The 22,103-nt window shown below is 40.7% G+C and overlaps 1 protein-coding gene across 3 annotated transcripts in view; it reads right to left on the bottom strand.

Annotated features, from left to right (window-relative positions):
• The window catches only part of LOC103246597 (S-adenosyl-L-methionine-dependent tRNA 4-demethylwyosine synthase TYW1), a 266,737-nt gene that overhangs the window by 55,296 nt on the left and 189,338 nt on the right, over positions 1-22,103 (bottom strand). For all 3 annotated transcript variants that reach the window (XM_073012657.1, XM_037990534.2, XM_037990535.2), the window contains exons 14-15: positions 14,696-14,806; positions 2,643-2,810 (exon numbers count right to left, since the gene is read on the bottom strand). In XM_073012657.1, the coding sequence (XP_072868758.1) occupies positions 2,643-2,810; positions 14,696-14,806 (279 nt within the window). The remainder of the gene's footprint in view (positions 1-2,642; positions 2,811-14,695; positions 14,807-22,103) is intronic.

The following is a 22,103-nucleotide window of genomic DNA, read 5'->3' as shown; positions in this document are numbered from 1 at the left end:
GGGGGCGAGGAGGCGGGGGTTCGGAAGGGAGAGAGAGAGAGGGAGAGAGAACAAGAGCACAAGAGAGAGAGCAAGACAACAAGCAAATGGCAGAAAAATGGTAACAGGTGATTTTGCAAATCTGTATCCTTTGTTCTATTTTTATCATTGTACTTTTTTGTAAATTTGAAGTAATTTCCAAGTTTAAAACAAAAGAAAAAGAAACAAGGAAGGAAAGAAGGGAATACAGGCTCTGGAGTCAGATGCCAGGGCTTAAATCCCATTTCTCCTCCTTACTGGCTATTTCATCTTGGTCAAGTTACTGAACCCCTTGATGTGCCAATTTCTCATCCATAAGACAGAGGTCAGGCTGGGCGTGGTGGCCTGTAATCCCAGGACTTTGGGAGACTGAGACAGGCGTATCACTTGAGGTCAGGAGTTCGAGACCAGCCTGGCTAACATGGTGAAACACCATTTCTACTGAAAATACAAAAATTAGCTGGGTGTGGTAGCTCACGCATGTAGTCCCAGCTACTCAGGAGGCTAAGGCAGGAGAAGCGCTTGAAGCGGGGAGGCAGAGGTTCCAGTGAGCCGAGGTTGCATCGCTGCACTCCAGCCTGTGCAACAGAGCAAGATTCCATCTTTAAAAAAAAAAAAAAAAAAAAAACAACAGAGGTCTCGATAGCACCTACCTTACAGGGATGCTGTGAGGATTTAAAAATACACTTGACGGTGTCTGTCACATATTAAGCATTTGCCAAATTAGGTGGTTTTATAAAAATAACAATAACTGAAGCAGCAATAACTGAATCATCATGCTATGAGCTAGGTGCTGTGTTAAGTGTTTCATAGCAATGGCCTTGGCTAGCAATATGCCCATTTTCTAGATGAAAAGCTAAAAAGAGGCAAGGGCCAAGATTAAAGCCCTCTGATCAATCTGACTCCACATATAATCTCTTCTCATTCGTCACACTACAGAAAGATGACAGAACTTGCACAAAGTCACCTAGTTAACAAGTGGTGGTGTAAGATTTGTGCCAAGTCTACTTTGCAATTAACCCTGTGGCTTTCCATTCTTCATGTCTGAGCACTGAGTCCCTTGCTGCACAGCCTGGTGTCCAGAACTCAGCAGGCACTCAATAAACACTCGAAGAACTCAATTGGCTTGAATGAGATGGTTTGCTATCTATTTCCTCTATCCTCATGGGAAGAGAGAAGAAATCTTACAGACTGAAGTAGAGTATTAGACTAAAATTAAATTGTCCTGTTTTAAATGTTCCTTTGAATACTGCCAATGGTTTCGAAAGATGCCCTGTAGTATACAAAAGATCAATGGACTAGAGGGAGAGAAGGCTGTGATTCCACTTTGACATAGCCATTTAAGCCAGTCTCTTCACTGTTCAGACCTCAGTTTCCATATGGAAAAAGTGAGAGGGTTAAATCACATTTTTCAAACACCTCAGGAGAGATCTGATCCTAGGCTTGACTTCATTTCTAGAAATAATCTTCTAAATGTAACATACAGAACGCAATCACAGGTAACAAGGCATGGGAGAAGACAAGGTAACATGAATGAGAACCTGCAGAAATGACAGACAACAGACACACAGCCACAGAAACTTTAGACATTGGAATTATCAGATGCAAACCATAAAACAACTCACTTCCAGTACTCAAGAAGATAAAACCCAAGCTTGAAAACTTCAGCAGGAAAATAGAAATTATACAAAATAGCAGTTTTGAAATAAACAAACCAAGCAGAAATTATACAATTAAAAAACATGAAATCTAAAATTAAGAAATTAATGGTTGAATTTAATAGCATAGGAGACACAGCTGAAGCAAAACTTAGTGAACTGGAATATGAATCAATAGAAACTACCCAAAATGAAATATGGAGAGATGGAGAGACAAAAGCACAAAAAATACAAATGAGAAGGCAAAAGATATAAAAAACTAAATATAGTGACGTCTAACATATGTTTAATTGGAGTCCCAGAGGAGAAAATATAATGAGAAAGAATATGTATTTAAAGAAATAAAGACTAAGAAATTTTCCAGAACTTCTCCAGAAAATTAACAAATTATTTCAGTGGCCCACCTCTATCAAGAACTGGATTTTTCCTTTGTTAGGAGTTATTTACTTAAGAAAGATACTAGATTCATGTACTTATTCTATCTAATAAAAGGACTAAAGGGGAAAAATGGAAATAGTGTTATAAACTAAAATCCCAAACAAAATTCTCCAGATGCCAAGATTCAAGCAATCTAAAATTTGATAGATACCTCAATATTGTTTCTGACAGCTAGAAACTCATATGGGGACTATTTACTATTTTAGTTTTTCCCTGTCATTCCAGGAAAGGACTAGAGGTTATCACAAGGATATTTTGCTTTGTTTTGTTAGCATGCACCTTCTAAAAACTGCAAACCAGAAAGTACTTCAAGATGTCGAGAGGAGGGCTAAACAAGAAGCAATTCCATACAGAAAAGAGTTTATGAGCCCAGCAGACAGAATTTAGTGCTTTATTATTTTTGTTTTAGGAAAGGTAGTAAACAAGCAAATAATACCTATAACAATGTAAGAGGAAAATAAAGAGAGAAGAGAAGGAAAGAACAGCAGGGTCGGGGAACAGAAGAATCCATGTTTGAGTTATTCTTACCTTTTTGTGTGCTATCAGGAGGCAATTAGAGTGTTCGTGTTCACATGCAATTTCATAGTCAGGGATCAGATCCACCAGCTCGCGGACAAACTGTACCACTTCCTCATGCCAGGGCACATGGGCCATGGTAAGACTGCTTGCTGAACTTTCTCCGCAGTAGGTAACACCCTGTGGAAACAGTATAACCATCAGAGATGACTACAGACCTACCTGCATGTCATAGAAGAAGACTTTCAGAGCCAGAAAGCCTTCTTGAGGTCATCCAGTGCAACCCAGTCCGCATTTTACAGTGAAGGAAGTGAACACAGAGACGATAAAATCTGCTTAGGAGACCATACAAGTAGCTACTGACAAAGACAGCAGGCTGATGCTCTCGCTACTCTGTGACATTGCTGGGGCTTAAGCACCTGTGCTTTCTACCGTTGTCACAGTCTATGCTGTCTGGTCACAATAATGTATTTGAATCAATAGCATGTCTTTTGATTCAGATTCATCTGTGCACTATAACTGAGGAATTCTGAAGGGGCTATCACCCCTTAGGATAATAATGGGGACATAGTGGACACTCACAAAAATTCACTGACCAAGTAATTGATTCACTGCGAAAATAAGCTGAGCTTCCATTTTCTAGTATAATTGAGATTGAAACTGGCAAACTTTTTCCTTAAAGTGCCAGGTAAGGATCCCTTTAAAATAATAATAATAATTATTATTATTATTATCATTATCATTATTTTGAGACAGAGTCTTGCTCTGTCGCCCAGGCTGGAGTGCAGTGGCGTGATCTCGGTTCACCACAACCTCCACCTCCTGGGTTCAAGAGAGACTTGTGCCTCAGCTTTCCAAGTAGCTGGGATTACAGGCGCCTGCCACCACGCCTGGCTAATTTTTGTACTTTTAGTAGAGATGGGGCTTTGCCATGTTGACCAGGCTGGTCTTGAATTCCTGGCCTCAAGCAATCTACCTGCCTCAGCCTCCCAAAAGTGCTGGGATCACAGGTGTGAGCCACTACACCTGGCCTAAAATTATTCTTTAAGGAGTTCATTTTGTAATGCACTTTGTGGTTGTATAGACAATCATGCCAAAAGGGAAATATATTTGTGCATGCACCTATATACCTTTACACACAACTACATATATACATGTATTTCACCAACATAGGAATTAAGTACAACTGCAGAAAGATAAACTGTCTTACTCTTTTGGACTCTCTAACAGCCCAGGCATACAAGAGCCTAAAATTTCATAACTAAGTTCTCTATTTGGTAAATTACATAATGGTAAATGATTACTTTTCTAATAATAAAAGATTTATCTTATTTCTTGAGATAAATCTTAACTCTGTGGGCTCTTCAAATACTCACAAATCAAACTTTTCTCAACAACTTGTTTGAATATCCCAGAAACGATTCTGCTAAGTGGGGAATAACTGGGGGGGACTGGGAAAAAGGCATGTGCACCCCTCACACACATTCTGTCTCTCTCTCACACACACACACAAACACACACACAGCAACACACACCAACACATATAAAGACAGGACTCACACACACATACCACAGACAACTTGGAGAATGCAGAATGACACTGAATTTTTTTATTTTTAATTTAATTTTATTATTTTTTTTTTTTTTGGAGACAAGAGTCTCATTCTTGTTGCCCAGGCTGGAGTGCAGTGGCGTGATCTCGGCTCACTGCAGCCTCCACCTCCTGGGTTGAAGCGATTCTCCTGACTTAGCCTCCTAAGTAGCTGGGATTACAGGCACGTGCCACCATGCCCAGCTAATTTTTGTATTTTTAGTAGAGATGGGGTTTCGCCATGTTGGCCAGGGCTGGTCTTAAACTCCTGACCTTAAGTGATCTGCCCATCTCGGCCTCCCGTGTGCTGGGATTACAGGCGTGAGACACCACGCCTGGCCGACACTGAATTTTTAAAAACCGACAAATGAGCAGAGTGACCCTGACCCTGATGGCAGAGCTGGGACCTGGATGAAGATTCACATGAGCTTTGCCAAACACTCGACTCAAGACAGCTGTTCAGAAAGATTACTGGTGCACTAAACTGAGATGGCCTTTGCGGAATATAAACCACAGCCACCCCGCTTAATTACAATAAACAAGAGAATCTTCTCAGCTTGCCCAGTGATTTAGAGGATTCATTAAACAGAGTTGGAGCTGAAACTGTGCCCTGAAGAGTTAAAGAAACCAACGACTAACAGAAATTCTTGTGTTTGCAGGATGGCAGTATAAGAAAATAAACAACTTGCTAAAATGCTGAAACTCCCTCTGCTTATGAGATTAAAAAAAAAAAGCTGGCTGAAATTGGTTGGAACCAACATGGCCAATGGAGTCTGAGTAGAAACAGCTTGCTGACGTCACAGCCCAAATTTCCAACACATTTCATACTAACTCCACTTGAATTTGCATATGTAATCCATGAGGAAGCATGATGAAATAGACAACTGCGCGTGTCCGAGGACTTTTCAGATCTCCCCTTTCCTTCCAATAATCACTTACTAATCCGAGAATCCATTCCCTGATAAAATCACTGCCTTAAAGCCTGCACAGGAAGACAAATTTGAGCTGGACTTAGTGTCTCTTTATTAGTCGAGTTGCAATAAAAAAGCTTTTTTTTCCCCCTCAAAAACCCTATGTCAATTAGTATTGGCTTCCAGAGCATCAGGCAGTGAGTTGCTTTTGCTCAGTAACAGAGTGTAAGGTGAATAAAAAAGGCAAATAATTACATGGTTCAAGCAATCATTATGAAAGCATGGCTGAAAAACTGCTAGCCTTACCCAAGTGCATAAAAAACATGAAAATGATTTATTGATAAGCCAAATTAGTCATAAAAGTGTACTCTACCTCAATTTAAATACTGCTTATATGTGGATTACACAACCAACCATGTATGCAGTAGCTACTTCAAAGGACTTCCTTTTTAATATTTAAAAAGTTAGTTCACTGAATCACAGAGTTGTTAGATAAGATTTTGTCTTCGTGAGAACAGCTTTTGAAAATATTTTAATATTTTATTACACAGCAAAAATAGCCATGAAACACTGAGGGGAGATTGAGTTTGGGAATGGAATGAGAGAATGCCTGCTGTGGTTCATTAACATGACTCCACCATTCCTTACGACTCTATGATGCTTTATGGTATTTTCACATAAAATTTCTCATTTTAGCCAGATAAAACCCTTTGAGGAGGCTAGGCACAGTGGCTCTGTAATCCCAGTTCTTTGGGAGGCTGAGGCGGGCAGACCACTTGAGGTCAGGAATTCGAGACCAGCCTTACCAACATGGTGAAACCCCGTCTCTATTAAAAATACAAAAATTGGCTGGGCGTGGTGGTGCCCACCTGTAATCCCAGCTACTTGGGAGGCTGAGGCAGGACAATCGCTCGAACCTGGGAGGTGGAGATTGCAGCGAGCTGAGATCGCACCTCTGCACTCCAGCCTGGGCAACAGAGCGAGACTCTGTCTCAAAACAAAACAAAACAAAACAAAACAGAAACCAAACAACGACAACAAAAAAACCCTCTGAGGGAAGCAGTCCTGGGTAACTTCCTGAGTCAACCACAGAGCCAGAGCCTGCACCGTGACAGAAATGCTCTGGGCAGAAAATGGTCTTGGTGACTTAGACTGGAGGTCACCTCAGGGACCCCGAGCTCTCACTTAGTTAGGCGCCCAATGGCTCTGTCTGGTATTCTCTCTGTTGAGACTGCCCCACTTCATCCTACCCTCTAGTCTACTGATGGCTTGCCCTGACTTTATTCCTGAGCACAGAATTATCTAAAAAACTTTCCCCCTTCATATCACAGCTGTCTGCCACCTTCTCACCCCCTCTCACCCTCACCCCCAACTCCATTTATCAGAAGCAGCAAGTTTTTCGCCCAAAACTCTGAATAAAGAACAGTCTGAAGAAAACAGATGGGTACAGCGTGGTGATGGAAAAGCCAAGTCACTCACGCCAGAATCTGCAGGCTGAGGAGTGACAAGCAGACCCCAAGAATGTTCGTGAAGAACAGGACCATTTATACATCTTTAGAGTTTGCAGTGAAAAGCATAACCCACACTTTTACAGCCTGGTGGCTTTCGGACCCACCCCACAGCCCGAGGAGATGGGGGCTGCCATACTGTGGATATCTGAGCCTTCAGACCTCATGCTGAAATGTGATCCCCGGTGTTGGGGGTGGAGCCCAATGGGAGGCGTTTGGGTCACAAGGGCAGTGTCCATCTGTCTGTCTCTCTGTCTGTCCATCTGTCTCTTTCTCTGCCTTCTGCCATGATCGAAAGCGGCCTGTGGCCTTCACCACAAGCAGCTGCTCGCACCAGGCTTCTTATAGAGCCTACAGAACCATAAGCCAAATAAACCTCCTTTCTTTAGAAATTACACAGCCTCAGGTATTCTTTTATAGTGATGCAAACAGACTAAGACGGGGCCATAAAGTCTTCCTCACTGGCTGCTTGGAGAGTTTGCCTTGGGATTCATGGTCTGTGGGAAGAGCAGTATTGTGCTGGTTTGACTATTTGATATCCTAATTAAACCAACTGGGTGTCAAAAGACTCCTGATATTGTTTTTGTTCCCTATAGTTTGATGAGAAAAGAAATAATGACTTTATGATTTTTTTCCCCCACGATATACCCCAAATACTTCATTCCTTTATCCTAAAAATGCTTCAATAACTCCCCTTTAAACCAGCCCAAGCTTCTCACCACAGCAGGAGGCCTTCCTCACCTGCCTCTGTAGCTTGCGCTAACAATGGACCATCAGCCATTCAAGCCCGTCTTTTGGCCATATGCACTCTAGAGCTGGACTGCGCACTCAGCATCCTGTCTGCACCTGGCGAAAACGACCCATCAATTTCTTTAACCTTCATTCAGGAACCTCTACGCTATCTGACCCTGATCTTATCACATCCTGTGCAGTTATCTGTTACCAGATAACTGGTACAATGAAGCGTCAAAATTCTGAGCCCTTCGAGGGCAGGGACTGTGTCTTGTTCCTCTTGGTACCCCAAATCAATCTATGCTAAATGAACGAAAAATCGAGTCAGACATTCTCCTATGACATTAAACTCCACAACTGTTTTCTAATCTAATACAAAATTTCATTCACATTACTCAGGAGTTTTCTACTCCGTAACAGTTATGAGCCAGCTGATAAACGCTGGTTAGGGACTGCTACCTACAAGAAAAAGTGACTGTACTCCTCACCTTTGTGGCAGAGAGTGAGGCTATGCTAAGGCAATCATTTTGCAGGGTGCATTCTGCAAGGATTGAGCATTCCACATAGCTAGGGGGCTAACAGTAAGTAGTTTTAAACCATTTAACAACAAATAATTACAGAGCACTTCCTAGTCTCAAGGTGTAATGCTAGGCAGAGAACACACAGACAGTATTTCATTTACAAATGGATTGTATTACAAAAGTTTTCAGCAAGACAGATGGTTGTAACAGGAAACCTTTTCACAAGCAAGCAAGTAAATAATGACAAGGAAGATTCTCAGGCTAGCAAATAAAGGCCTCTTTAAGCCTAATGAAGCTAAGATACATGCTAATTTACAAGGAATATAGCAGAAAAATATTTTACAGGAGTGGTAAAGAAAGAAAAGAGGAAATCAATATGATAAAGAAATAGCCTCTATTGATTTTGTTTAAATAAATGTGCTTAATGGAAAGTGATCTAAAAACTTAACTGAATCTGGGCATACCTAACCTCACTAAATTCTCAAAACAAACTTATTAAAGAGACATTCTTATTCTAATTTTAATATTGACAGAATTTAGGCTCAAAGAGGATGAATAACCTGTCCTAGGCTACACTGGCACATTTTAGGTAGGTATCAAAACTGGGCACTGCCTCTCGCCCCACGAGACTCCAGTAAGTGCAGACTATGGGAGACCCCAGATCTGACATGCACGCACGCACATGCACAAACACAACACACACACATGCACACACACAACACACACAAACATGCACACACACGCACACACACGCACACACACCCCCCCCACACACACACACACACACACACGCTTCAGGGAGGAAAGATGCCGAAGGCATGCCTGGCCATGATGCCACTCCCGCATTTACAATTGCCCTTCCTGACCCAAGGGTGTTCACGCTACCACTTCTATGACCAAAGTTAAGATGATTTTTCCTTTGACTCACACATGAGAAACTGCACGCAGGGTAGACAGAAAAAGGAAGGCAGAGTTTCCTAAATCCAATTAGGTTAGTGCTACAAGCAAAATGAGAAAAAGAAGTTGAATAGGGAGACATACACATGTCAGAAACCTTCCTCAAACTGGATTTAGGAATTTGTCAACAGTTCAGCACAGTACTCTGAATGCACACACATACACGTATGTGTGTGTTTCCATTTTAAAGTCAAAGAACTTAATAACAAAAAGATAAGCAACTCAACTGAAATACAAAGGGTATGAACAGCATTGTGTCTGCGTCTGCAGGGAGCTCGAGGCATATCCATGAATCCAGGGCCAATTTGTATTATTGATTTTACATCTTGGGAGCATTTATATGACCTTGAGGTACTATAATATTAAACTTGAATTCCAAGGCTGTTTGAGGGTAAGGCCCTGGAGAGAATTTTCCTTTTTACCAAGAGCACGGGTAAGGAACAAACCTTCCAAGTGTTACTGTGTCCATGGGTAAGTTTTTCCCTAATCCATCCTTTCACTGAAGGTGAAAGGGCCTAGTCTTCTGTCCTTTAAACCCAAGTCCTGTCTACTGGGACCATGGAGTACTTCCAGAATGGTTTCTTTTCTTCTAGCTCCAAGAGTGTCTCCCTTATGGCCATGACAGATATGTACCTTCCCAAATGTATGGTTTTCATAACAGATTCACTTCTAAGTGTTTATCCTTAGAGAGGTTTGAGGTTATAGCCTACCATATTGCTAGTTCTTATCAAATGTTTTATGGAGAGGCCTTATTACTATTGTTGTTATTTATTTATTTATTTATTTATTTATTTATTTATTTATTTATTTTGAGACAGAGTCTTGCTCTTTTGACCAGGCTGGAGTACAGTGGCACGATCTCAGCTCACTGCAGCGTCTGCCTCCTGGGTTCAAGTGATTCTCATGCCTCAACCTCCCGAATAGCTGGGATTATAGGCACCCACCACCATGCCAAGCTAATTTTTGTATTTTTAGTACAGACAGGGTTTCACCATGTGCAGGCTGGTCTCGAACTCCTGACCTCAAGTGATCCACCTGACTCGGCCTCCCAAAGTGCTGAGATTACAGGCATGAGCCACCAGGCCCAGCTAATAATTTTTAAAACTCCTCTATTTTAGAAATTTTTAACTTTAATTAATAAGACAACAACAACGAAAAGATGTCTTTCCAGACATTCTGTAGTTTAATCCTATTGAACAGGAAAAGTATGCCTTCTCCATTTACTTATTTCATTTGTCTTTTGAATTACAAACCAATGCATGCTCATTGCAATAATCCAAACAATATACAATTACAAAATATAAAATTAATAAACCTCCCCCCCTTCTCTCAAATAGATAACTGTTAACAATCTGACATATATCCTTCCATACTTTTCTTATATAAATACATCTGAACATACAACATTGAAAATGCAATCGAGGATTTAAAATAAAAATTAAAATAAAAAAAGAAAATGGAATTGCATAATAAATATTATTGTAGAATTTGTTTTGCCTCTTAGTAGCAGTATGCTATATTCTGTAAACATCCCTTTTGCTACTACAGCATCAAAGGAAGATATCTCATTAACTTGCTAGACGAATGACAGGTAAGTTAACAAAGCATGAGACTAACCTTCTAGTGACCAGGCATTTGACATTCATTGCAGGACCTTTCTCCCCGGGGTCTTCCATGAAAGATCTGACATGACTGAATGTGCCTCCCTCTGATGTAAACATGAACTGTTATTTATTACATTATATTTTATCATAAAAAAATTAATTTTAAGCCAGGCACGGTGGCTCACGCCTGTAATCCCAGCACTCTGGGAGACCAAGGCAGGCGGATCATCTGAGCTCAGGAGTTCAAGACCAGCCTGGGCAACACGGCAAGACCCTGTCTCTACAAAAAGTACAAAAATTGGCCAAGCATGGTGGTGTACACCTGTAATCCCAGCTAGTTGGGTGGCAGAGGCGTGAGAATTGCTTGAACGTGGGAGGCAGAGGCTGCAGTGAACCGAGATTGTGCCACTGTGCTCCAGCCTGGGAGACAGAGTTAGACCCTGTCTCAAAAAAAAAAAAATTTAATTTTGGTTATACATTTCTCCAAGAGTTTTCAATTATAAAATCTCTCAGAGTAGGTCATTTTACTTTTATAGATTTTTGCCTATCTTCAATAAAACATTCATTTCCCAAATAGCACACACATATACGATTTTTCATCTCCAGTGCCTAACAAGGCCTATCACATGGAGAGAACTCAAAAATATTGTTGAATGCAAGGACAAAATAATACAATGGAAATTTTGAAAGAAAACTTTGTTGTTAATAGCATCTTAGCTAGGCTGGGTGCAGTGGCTCATGTCTGTAATCCCAGCACTTTGGGAGGCTAACATAGGAAGACTGCTTGAGGCCAGGAGTTCAAGACCAGCCTGGGCAACACAGTGAGACCCCATTTCTATAAATACAAAAATGTTTTAAATTAGCCAGGCGGGGTAGTGTGCGTCTGTTGTCCAGCTACTTGGGAGGCTGAGGTGGGAGAATCATTTGAGCCCAGAAGCTGTAGGCTGCCGTGAGCCACGATTGCACCACTGTACTCCAGCCTGGGCAACTGAGCAAGACTGTCTCAGAAAAACGAAACAAAACACATCTCAGCTATAGACAGAAGGCTTTATCTATTTCCTAATGATGTCCATAGTATGGTGAACCAAGTAATATCCACGAGACAATTATACTGTTTAAAGAAAGCTGTCTTTCTTTAAAAAATAATGCTGACAGATTTTTTTTTCAGATTTAAAATACCTGTTCTTTATAGAAAAACATGACTACAAAAGTAAGAAAGGAGAGGGGAGAGGCGGGGCAGGGGGGGAAGAAAGGAGGGAAATGAAAAAAGGGGAGAGCCAGCCAAGCTGCTTTATTATAATAGAGGTTTTACTGCAACATAATTTGAGGCAGCATTCTTTAATAGCTAAATCGTAAATTGAAACACCACTAATCTCTGATGTTGGCAAGGTTTGCTTAAACTGACACATATTTTCAGGGGCAGTTTGTATCTTTGCATCATTAGAGCTCTTGCCAAGAGTAGCCTTTTGAAATTAAGAGCAATTGAAAGAGTGTCTTCAGCCTGACCAGAGATAAAATGTTACATACTCAGACAGGAGTATTTCATCGGTTCCCACCTCCCCACCCCTCTAGAGCAACACCAAAAGCTAAACTCACCAAAAGACAGCTGTAAAACCTCTGATATGACACAGAGAGCATTCAGTTTCAAAGCCATAAACGGAAATGAGCAGAGCAGGCTTTCCCAGACAGGGTACATTTTCTCATCACTTCTCTTGTCTTGTGGACTCTTAGTTGCCCAAAAAAGCCATTACTTCCAATCATTATTTCTAGTCCTATCTTATCCCTGAAATTTTGAGCTTATAAAACCTATGATCTATTTAAACCTACTCGGATATTTAAAAGATATCTCAAATTTAATGTGGCCAACAGGGAGCTCAAAATTTCTCCCCAAATATGTCCCCTTCTCCCTCGTGGTTTCCTGTATCTCAGCAAACAGTTTCACCATCCACGCAATGGCTTAAGCCAAAAACCCAGGTGCTATTCTTGATTCTTTTTTCTTTTAGCTCATATCTATAATCTAGCAAAAAGTTTCATTTGTTCTGCTTCCAAAACGAATCCTAAATGCACCCACTGCTCTCCAGCCCTAGTCCAACTGACCTTCCCCAAACCATCTCTTGCTTGGACTAACCACTCACTTCGTGACTGTTCTGCCTACTCTACTGCCCTCTATAACCAAGCCATGCTGCAACAGTGGGGTGATCTTTTAAAATCACAAATCAGATTGCATCTCTCCCCAGCTTCACGCCCTTTCCTAATGCACCTATATTTAAAAAGCTTACCATCAAACTTAGTTTAAAATCCAATCCCCTATCTTTGCTTGAAAGGCCTCCTAAAAGCTGCCTCGGCCCACTGCTCTGATTCATCCTGTGCCACTGCCAACCTCAGCTGCTCTACTAGGATAGCACAGGACCTCCGTGGACTAGCACCACCTGCCTGGAATGCCCTTAGCCCAGGCTTCTGCTGACCACTTACATATCAGTTTTTAAAATGTCATCTCAGGCCCAACGTGGTAGCTCTAATCCCTGTCATCTCAGCACTAATCCCTGTAATCTCACACTTTGGGAGGCTGAGGTGGCTGCATCACTCAAGGTCAGGAGTTCGAGACCAGCCTGGCCAACATGGTGAAACTCCGTTTCTACTAAAAATAGAAAAATTAGCCAGGTGTGGTAGTGGGCAGCTGTAGCACCACCTACTTGGGAGGTTGAGGGAGGATAATCACTTGAACCCGGGAGGTGGAGGTTGCAGTGAGCCAAGATCCTGCCACTGTACTCCAGCCTGAGTGACAGAGCGAGACTCCATCTCAAAAAACAAGAAAATAAAATGAAATGAAATAAAATAAAATAAAATAAATAAAATAAAATATCATCTCAGAAAAGCTTCTCTAAAACAGTCAGCCACCATATCTAGTAAAATAATACATGCATTTACCCTTTGACCCAGCAATACACTCATAGGAATCTATCCCAAAGAAACACTTGCAAAAATATGAGAGGCAAGCAGACATTATGTGACTCCTGATTGGAGTATACAAGACCACCAGTGAAATATTCCTGAAATATAAAACAAATCCACACACACGTACTCCTGAATGCAATCAATCTTCTCTTGATCTAACTATAGGCACCAATCCACAGGAAATACAGGAAGCACAGGAACATGCAATCAACAGAATCTAAAATATAAACAAAGGGCATCAGCCAAGATGCATGATCCATTTTCTACAGCAAAGTGATTTCTAAGAGGAAAAAAAAAAAACATGGAAGAGGAAATTAAAATTTTTAGTTGAAAATTTTTAGGTATGAGCTCAGCACTCTGAATAACTGTTCCAAAAGAATACACATCAGCTGGGCACAGTGGCTAACACTTATAATCCCAGCACTTTGAGAGGCCAAGGCAGGAGGGTCGCTTGAGGCCAGGAGTTTGAGACCAGAGTGGGCAAAACAGTGAGACCTTCTCTTTACAAAAAAATAAAAAAATAGCCAGGCACAGTGGTGTGCACCTCTAGTCCCAGCTACTCAGGAGGCTGAGGCAGGAGGACTGCTGGAGCCCAAGAGTTGGAGGCTGCAGTGAGCTACGATCACAGCACTGTACTCCAGTCTGGGTGACAGAGCAAGTACCTGTCTCAAAATAAATAAAATTAAAAAAAAAACATAACATAACATAATATAAAAATGAAATAAAATAAGAGTAGATATCTTTTAGGAATATATGCTGAAATAATTGTGGGTAAATGATTTAATTTTGGTGGTTTGCTTTAAAATAATCTGGGCTAAGAGCAGAGAAAATGGGTAAAGGTATAATTAACTCTGGATCCTGAGTTGATCATTTTTGAAGATGAGTGATGGGTGGATGGGGGTTCATTAGACCAATCTCTCTACTTCCATATATGTCTGAAATAAAAGTTTATGTAAAAGCCAACCAATTACTCACCACCACACTATTTTATTTCTCAGCATATTCATGTCACTACATGGTTTTTAATGACTCATTTTGTGTCGACTGTCCATCCTCCCACTAAAACACTTGCTTTATAAGAGCAAGAGCTTGGTCTTCTTGACGGCTATTATCCCTAAGGCCTAGAACAATGCCAGGTTCTTGATGAATATCGACCATGAAATGAATACATCAATAAAATTCCTGGGACCTCTAGAGTTTTACAAGGTGTTAACTCCACCATGGCCAACGAAGCACCATGATTCTTTGTCACTCCACCACAGCCACCAGAGCGAGCAGGGGCTTACCTTCACTTCAATAAAGTCAGGATTCCCCAGAAACACGAGTTGCGCGTAGGCCTGGAGCTCGTCCACGTTCCATGCTTTCACGAGCGTCAGTCTGTAGACAGTTCGTTGTTGCTAAAACAAAGGAAAAGCCAACTTCGTTGTTATCTTGGTGGACATGTCATCTCTTAACCTAGAGGGTTTCTCAAGCTTTTTCAACCCAGAGAACCCAGGATGGGCAAAACTCATCATGAACTTTTGCAAACTGAAGCTGTATTTTGAGGAAAGATGAAACAAAAACACTATGATTCTAACATACCTTATGGAAGGCATAAGCGATACTGACATATATATTCTCTCCCCCACAGCATTTAAGGCTATGCCAGGCACCCAGAGGTTTCTTGGCACAGACACACTGAACGACATTTAGTAAGGAATGATAAACTGACCAAACAGTGTTGGGCTATAAAAAATTAATTCAAACATCCTCTAGGCCTTCAAGTAATAATCACCCAAGTTTTTAGTGACAAGAATTGTTAATAAGTTGTCTTCTTTCCTACTCTCTCATTATTTAATGATCTCTTGGCATTTCTTACTGGCAGAAAAGGCACATGGATGGATTGTCAATGTTGCCATTTGTGTGCCATATAACCACAAGAGGGACTGGCTTTCTTTCTTTTCTTCTTTATTTTTCTAGAGACAGGGTCTCACTCTGTGGTCCAGGCTGGAGTGCAGTGGTACAATCTTAAGTCACCACAGCCTCAATCTCCTGGACTCAAGTGATCCTCCTGCCTCAGCTTCCCAAGTAGCTGGGACTATAGGCACACGTCATCACGCCTGGCTAAGCTTAAAAAAATTTTTTTAGAGACGGGGTTTTGCTATGTTATCCAGGCTGGTCTCGAACTCTTGGCCTTAAGTGATGCTCATGCCTGAGGCTTCCAAAGGGCTGGGATTACAGGCGCACACCACTGTGCCAAGCTAGATTTCTGAAAATGTAATTAGACAATAGGCATTAAAGCCTTTAAAAAGCTTACACCCTGACTTTGTAGCTCCCTTTTAGAACCCAAAATGAATGATTAAAAATTCAAAGACATTAAAAAATCTCAGGACAACATTTTCTTTTTTTTTTTTTTTTTTTTTTAGTCGGAATCTCGCTGGAGCCCAGGCTGGAGTGCAGTGGCCGATCTTGGCTCACTGCAAATTTCGCCTCCCAGGTCCACGCCATTCTCCTGCCTCAGCCTCCCGAGTAGCTGGGACTACAGGTGCCTGCCACCTCACCCTGCTAGTTTTTTTGCATTTTTTAGTAGAGACGGGGTTTCACCGTGTTAGCCAGGATGGTCTCGATCTCCCAACCTCGTGATCCACCCGTCTCGGCCTCCCAAAGTGCTGGGATTACAGGCTTGAGCCACCATGCCCGGCCGACAACATTATTAATAATGGCTTAAGGCCGGGCATGGTGGCTCATGCCTATAATCCCAGCACTTTGGGAGGCCGAGGTGGCGGGATCACCTGAGGTAAGGAGTTTGAGACCAGTCTGGCCAACATGGTGAAACATCATCTCTACTAAAAATACAAAAATGAGCCAAGCGTGGCGACACGCACCTGTAATCCCAGCTACTTGGGAGGCTGAGGCAGGAGAATCGTTTGAGCCTGGGAGGTGGAGGTTGCAGTGAGCTGAGATCACAGCCACTGCACTGAGACAGAGCAAGACCCTGTCTCAAAATAAATAAATAAATAAACAAACAAAAATAATAATAGGAATGGCTTAAAATCTAAAGTGAGACCCACCCCTTGGGTAGGTGCAGGACCTTTGACTTGCCTATAACCAACAGACTATGGCAAAGGTGATGGGATGTATGTGGTTCTATGTACATGATTACACGCATCTGTAGCAAATGCCCAGGTAACATCCAGGCTACCAACCCTCAAACCACACCTTAAGTAGCAATGCTCAAAATACTCAAGAAAAAAAAAATAATAATAAGTAAAGTGAAAGGGATGCACAAAATGATACCAATCTTATTACTTTAGTCTATGTTTGAAAACTTCTAACATTTATAAAAAAGAAGAAACACTTGAAATCTTCATTGAAGAAAACTAAGAGATCATTAATAAGGAATATTAGGCAGCCACACCAGAAATTCATGTTTTCCAAGCATATTTACTCATATGTACTCAAAAGTTCCTTCTAAAATGCAGTATATCATGCAAGGAAAGATAGAAATCTTCCAGATTCCCTCTACAGGCTTATAATTCTTCCAGTGCCAAAAGCTAACAAAAATAGTAGAAAACTGCAGACCAATCTCCCTCATACGTACATATGTAAAACTGTCATAGAAATTTCAGCAAGTAAAATTCAGCATTCTGCTAAACATTCCGGGAATGCAAAACCAATTCAATATTAGGCTATACAGTAATACAATTCATTATACTAGTAGTTCAACACAGAAAAACCACACAATCATCTTCATAGATACCCAAAGGTATTTGATATAGTTTAAAAGCCATCCCTGCTTTTAAAACAAAATAGAATGAGCAAATCAAACGCCACTTGGTAAATTCAGTAATTAAAAAAACACATCCTTAACATTAAAAAAAAAAAATCCACAACATTCTCCAGTCAATAGTCAACACTATTCTTACTGGCTAAATAAACAGAGGGGCTGGGCGCAGTGGCTCACGCTTGTAATCCCAGCACTTTGGGAAGCCAAGGTGGGTGGCTCACTTGAGGTCAGGAGTTCGAGGCCAGACTGGCCAACGTGGTGAAACCTCATCTCTACTAAAAAATACAAAAATTAACTGGGCATGGTGGCAGGCACCTGTAATCCCAGCTACCTGGGAGGCTGAGGCAAGAGAACTGCTTGAACCCAGGAGGTGGAGATTGCAATGAGCCAAGATTGTGCCACTGCACTCTAGCCTGGGCAACACAGTGAGACTCTGTCTCAAATAAATAAATAAATAAATAAATAAATAAATAAATAAATGCATTTCTATTTAGCTGGACTAACAGAAGAATTTCTACTCTTTCTTAAAAAACACCTTTCTACAAGTTATGATCAAAGCAACAAGGCCAGGATAAGAATTACTGGAGGATATACAAAAATAATTAATTATAAATAATATAACTGGCTTCTTGGAAACCTAAGAGAATCAACTAAAAATGAGACTAGGCCAGTTACCAAATAAAAATATAAAAACCAACAGCTTTCCAAGCACACAGTAGTGAGTTAAATATGCACACTGGGGTCAGAATGAATCCCAACCCATGTACTAGATCTCGTTACCTCTCTGTTCTTAGTTTCTGCCTGAATGTAGCATTTAGCACGTGGAATCTAGAACCAAGCTTGGCAGCAGTGTATCATATCAAGTATTAGCTATTATATGCCAGCAATCAGCAATTACAAAATTCAAGAGAAACCATATTCTACTTATAATGATAAAATGCATCTATAAAACAGCTAGTGATTCAGCTGGGCGCAGTGGTTCATGCCTGTAATCCCAGCACATTGGAAGGCCAAGATTGGAGGATTACTTGAGGCCAGGAATTCGAGACCAGCTTGGGCAACATAAAGAGACCCCATCACTACAAAAAAATACAATAGCCGGGGATGGCTGAAGCAGGAAGATTGCTTGAGCTTGGAAGGCAGAGGTTGCAGTGAGCCATGATCACACCAACGCACTCCAGCCTGGGTGACAGAGCAAGACCCTGTCTCAAAAAAAAAAAAAAAAAAAATATATATATATATATAAATAAAATATAAATGCCTAATGATTAAATTATGAAATAGCATGCAGGACAGTGAATAAAATAAACTTTTCTAAGAGACCTAAACAAAAACTCATCTACATGGAGAGCCATGATGGATTTCTAAATATAATGTAATTCCAATGAGAGTTTACAATTCATCTGAACAAATAAACTGGCAACAGTAACCATAAAAATAATAGCAGGAGTTTGCAATTACTCAGCCCGTACTATGTGCCAGCTGTTGTTATAAAGTACTTTGTAGCTTGGCAAAGATTCCAATATTTGTCTAATCTTTACAACAAATCTCACAAAATAGATTGGATTATTATCTTCACTTTACACATACGAAGGTGAGGCTCACAGCTGTTAAGTAAATTGCCTGAAGTTACACAGCTGGAGAGCAGCAAAGCTGGGGTGTGAACCCAAGCAGTAGCGAGGTAGGAGACTGGCAGGACTTGTTTTCTGGTTACAACCCTGCTGACCAAAACAGGTCCAGAAAGGATGAAGTGAAGAAACCAGCAGGAACCAGCAGATGGCCACTAGGGTGATCCCAAGACAGCCTTCTTGTTCACTAGCATAAGACACTCCCACCAGGGCCATGATAGTTTACAGATGCCATGCAACAACCCAGAAGTTACTGCCCATTTCCTAGAAAGTTCTAAATAACACACCCCTTTATTTGCATTGGTCTGCCCCTTAATTTGCATGTAACTGAAGTGCATTTATATGCACATAAATACAGTTGCCAAGAGCCCATACAATGCCCATTCTGGGTGTACTACCTATGAGTTAGCCCTGCTCTGCAAGGAGCTATACCCTTCAATAAAAGATTCCCATCTAATGCCACGGGCTTGCCCTTCAATTCTTTCCTGGATGAAGCCAAAAACCCTTCCATGCTAAGCCCCAGTTTTGGAGCTCACCTGTCACTGCAACAGTAGGAACCAGAACAGGCTCTCACTTTGCTAAATCTTTTAAAACTGTGAAATGAAACACACAAAGAGAAATGTACACAAAACACAAATGTATAACTCCAGGGATTATCACAAAATGCTCATCACCCAGACACCATTCCACTCCTCCCAGTCACTATCCACTCCCTTTACCTGACTGATACCTAATATTCTGACTTTAACATGATAGTCTAGTTTTTGCCTGTGTTCGGAATTTATGTCAGTGGAATCATACATTATGCTATGTCTGGCATCTATCACTCCACACTATAAACACATGAAAAAAAATTCACCCATGTTGCTGCATGGTTAGGGTTGCTCATTTTCATTATCTAGTCTTGGGTTGCATGAATATACAATAAGATATTCAATCATTCCCTAGACATTTGGATTATTTCCAGGTTTTAGCTATTGTAAAACAACGCAGCTATCTCTTTGAACGCCAGAGTTTAGTTTTGCCTGTTTAAAGAAATTATATAAAATGCTACTGTGACATACATTCTTTTGTGTCTGGCTTCTTTCACTGAATTTGATGTTTGCGAGATTCATTCATGCTGTTCTATGTCACTGGAACTCTAGTGGCCCAGTAGAGTGCGTGGTACTTATGTGTAACCATAGATACATCTTTATGGCCACATTGTATGAATATGCTACTAGTGAACGATTTTAACCCCTTACTTTGGGTTTCTTAAAAAATACTGCTGCCCTGAGCGCTACTGTACTCATCTCTCTCTCCCCGACCTCCTTTTTTTTTTTTTTTTTTTTTTCCTGGCTTGAGATAGGGTCTCGGTCCATCACTCAGGCTGGAGTGCAGTGGCATAAGCACAGCTCACTGCAGCCTCAACCTTCCAGACTCAAGAGATCCTCTTGTCTCAGCCTCCCGAGTAGCTGAGACTACAGGCACATGTTGCTGCTCCTAGCCTTTTTTTTTTTTTTTGTAGAGACAGGCTCTCACTTTGTTGCCCAGGCTGTTCTCAAACTCTTGGGCTCAAGCAATCCTCCCAAAGTGCTAGGATTACAGGCATGAGCCACCATGCCTGGCTGTACCTGTCTCTTCATGCACAAGAACACACATTTTCTAGGATCTACCTAAATACGGAAATGCTGGGTCATGGGATCTGAATACATTCAACCTTAGCAGATATTGGCAATCTGATTGCCAAAGTCATTTTGCCACACTTTCATTCATATTGTACCAGAGTTTTGGTTGGTTATCTTCAACAACACTTAGCGTTGCTAGTTTTCACCACTATTGCATTATTTTGCCTTGCATCCGCCTGTGATGTAAGCAAGCTGAGTTCATGTTTTCTGGCCATCTGTATCTCTGTTTTTGTGAAGTACTGGTTCAAATGTCGTGAACATTTCTCTACTGGAAAATCTGTCTTTTTTCCAACTGATTTTCAATAAATTATTTGCATTTTCTGGAAAGAAAAGCTCTGTTACAAATGTATTAGAAATAATTTCATCCACTTTACGGCTTCCTTTTTTTCACAATGTCTTCTGATCAATAAGAATTCCTAATTGTCATACATTTCCACTTTCTTTTCTTATTAGCGTTTCTTTCATATTAGGGTTTCTTGTGTCTCTTTAAAGGATCATTCCATGCTATCAAGAGCATGAAGAAAAGCTCTTACATTTTTTTCTAGAAGTTTTATCATATTGCCCCTCACATTTGTGTCAAAAATCCACTACAACTGACTTTTGCATGTGGTGTTACGAGGTTAAACTTATTTAACATATGGATAGTCCACTGCAATAAATATGATAGAATCATTGTCTATGCATGTGAGGGTCTGCTTCTGGTTTTTTCTATTCTGTTCCACTGATCTGTTTCTTATTGTTTTAATATCTCACTTTTAATTACTGTTGCTTTATACTAAGACTTGATATCCAATAGAGATGGTTCTCAACCAGGAGCGATTCCGCACCGCAGGGGACAATTAGCAACACCTTGAGAAAATTTTTTGGTTTTCACAAATGGGGGCTGCTACTGACATCTAGTGGGTAAAGGCCAAGGCTGCTGCTGAATATCCTACAATGCATGGGACGGTCTCCCCAATCCTTTTCCTAAAAAGAACTATCCAGTCTAAGATGTCAATGGTGCCAACATTGAAACGCCCTACAGTGGGGCACGTTCTCTTATGTCATCCTTCTGAAAGAGTATCTTGGCTCTTCTTGGCCCTTTGCATATCCATGTACACTTTAGAATCAGCTTATTAATTTCCACAAACATATACAACCCTTTATATGATTTTGCTTGATATGGCATTGAATCTATAAGCCAGTGTTGTTCAATAAAAATATAAGTTCACAGGTGAGATTATTTTTTTTAATGTATTTTAACTTAACATATCTCCAAAATTATCAACTCAAGAAGCAATCACTATTTAAATATTGGGATACCTGACATTCTTTTTACCAGACTAAGTCTTTGAATTCCATCGCTTCTCGGCCTTTTGGCTAAGATCAAGTATAGTCTTTGAATTCCAACGCATGGCATGGCTCAATTCAGGGCAGCCACGTTTCAAGTACTCAATGGACACATGTAGCTAGTGTCTACCATAACTAAATATAACCGATGTATGGAGAAATGATACTTTTACAACCCTGAATCTGCCAAAATAATTACCTTTATTTAGGTCCTTTAAAATTTCTCTCAATAATATTTTGTAGTTTTCAATATAAAGGTCAAAAATTTCCTTTCATAGATTTATTCCTACAAGTAATATACTTG

This window comes from Chlorocebus sabaeus, chromosome 28 (genome assembly GCF_047675955.1).
Source record: "Chlorocebus sabaeus isolate Y175 chromosome 28, mChlSab1.0.hap1, whole genome shotgun sequence".
NCBI classification, from domain to species: Eukaryota; Metazoa; Chordata; class Mammalia; order Primates; family Cercopithecidae; genus Chlorocebus; species Chlorocebus sabaeus.
This window is presented reverse-complemented; position numbering and strand designations above follow the sequence as displayed.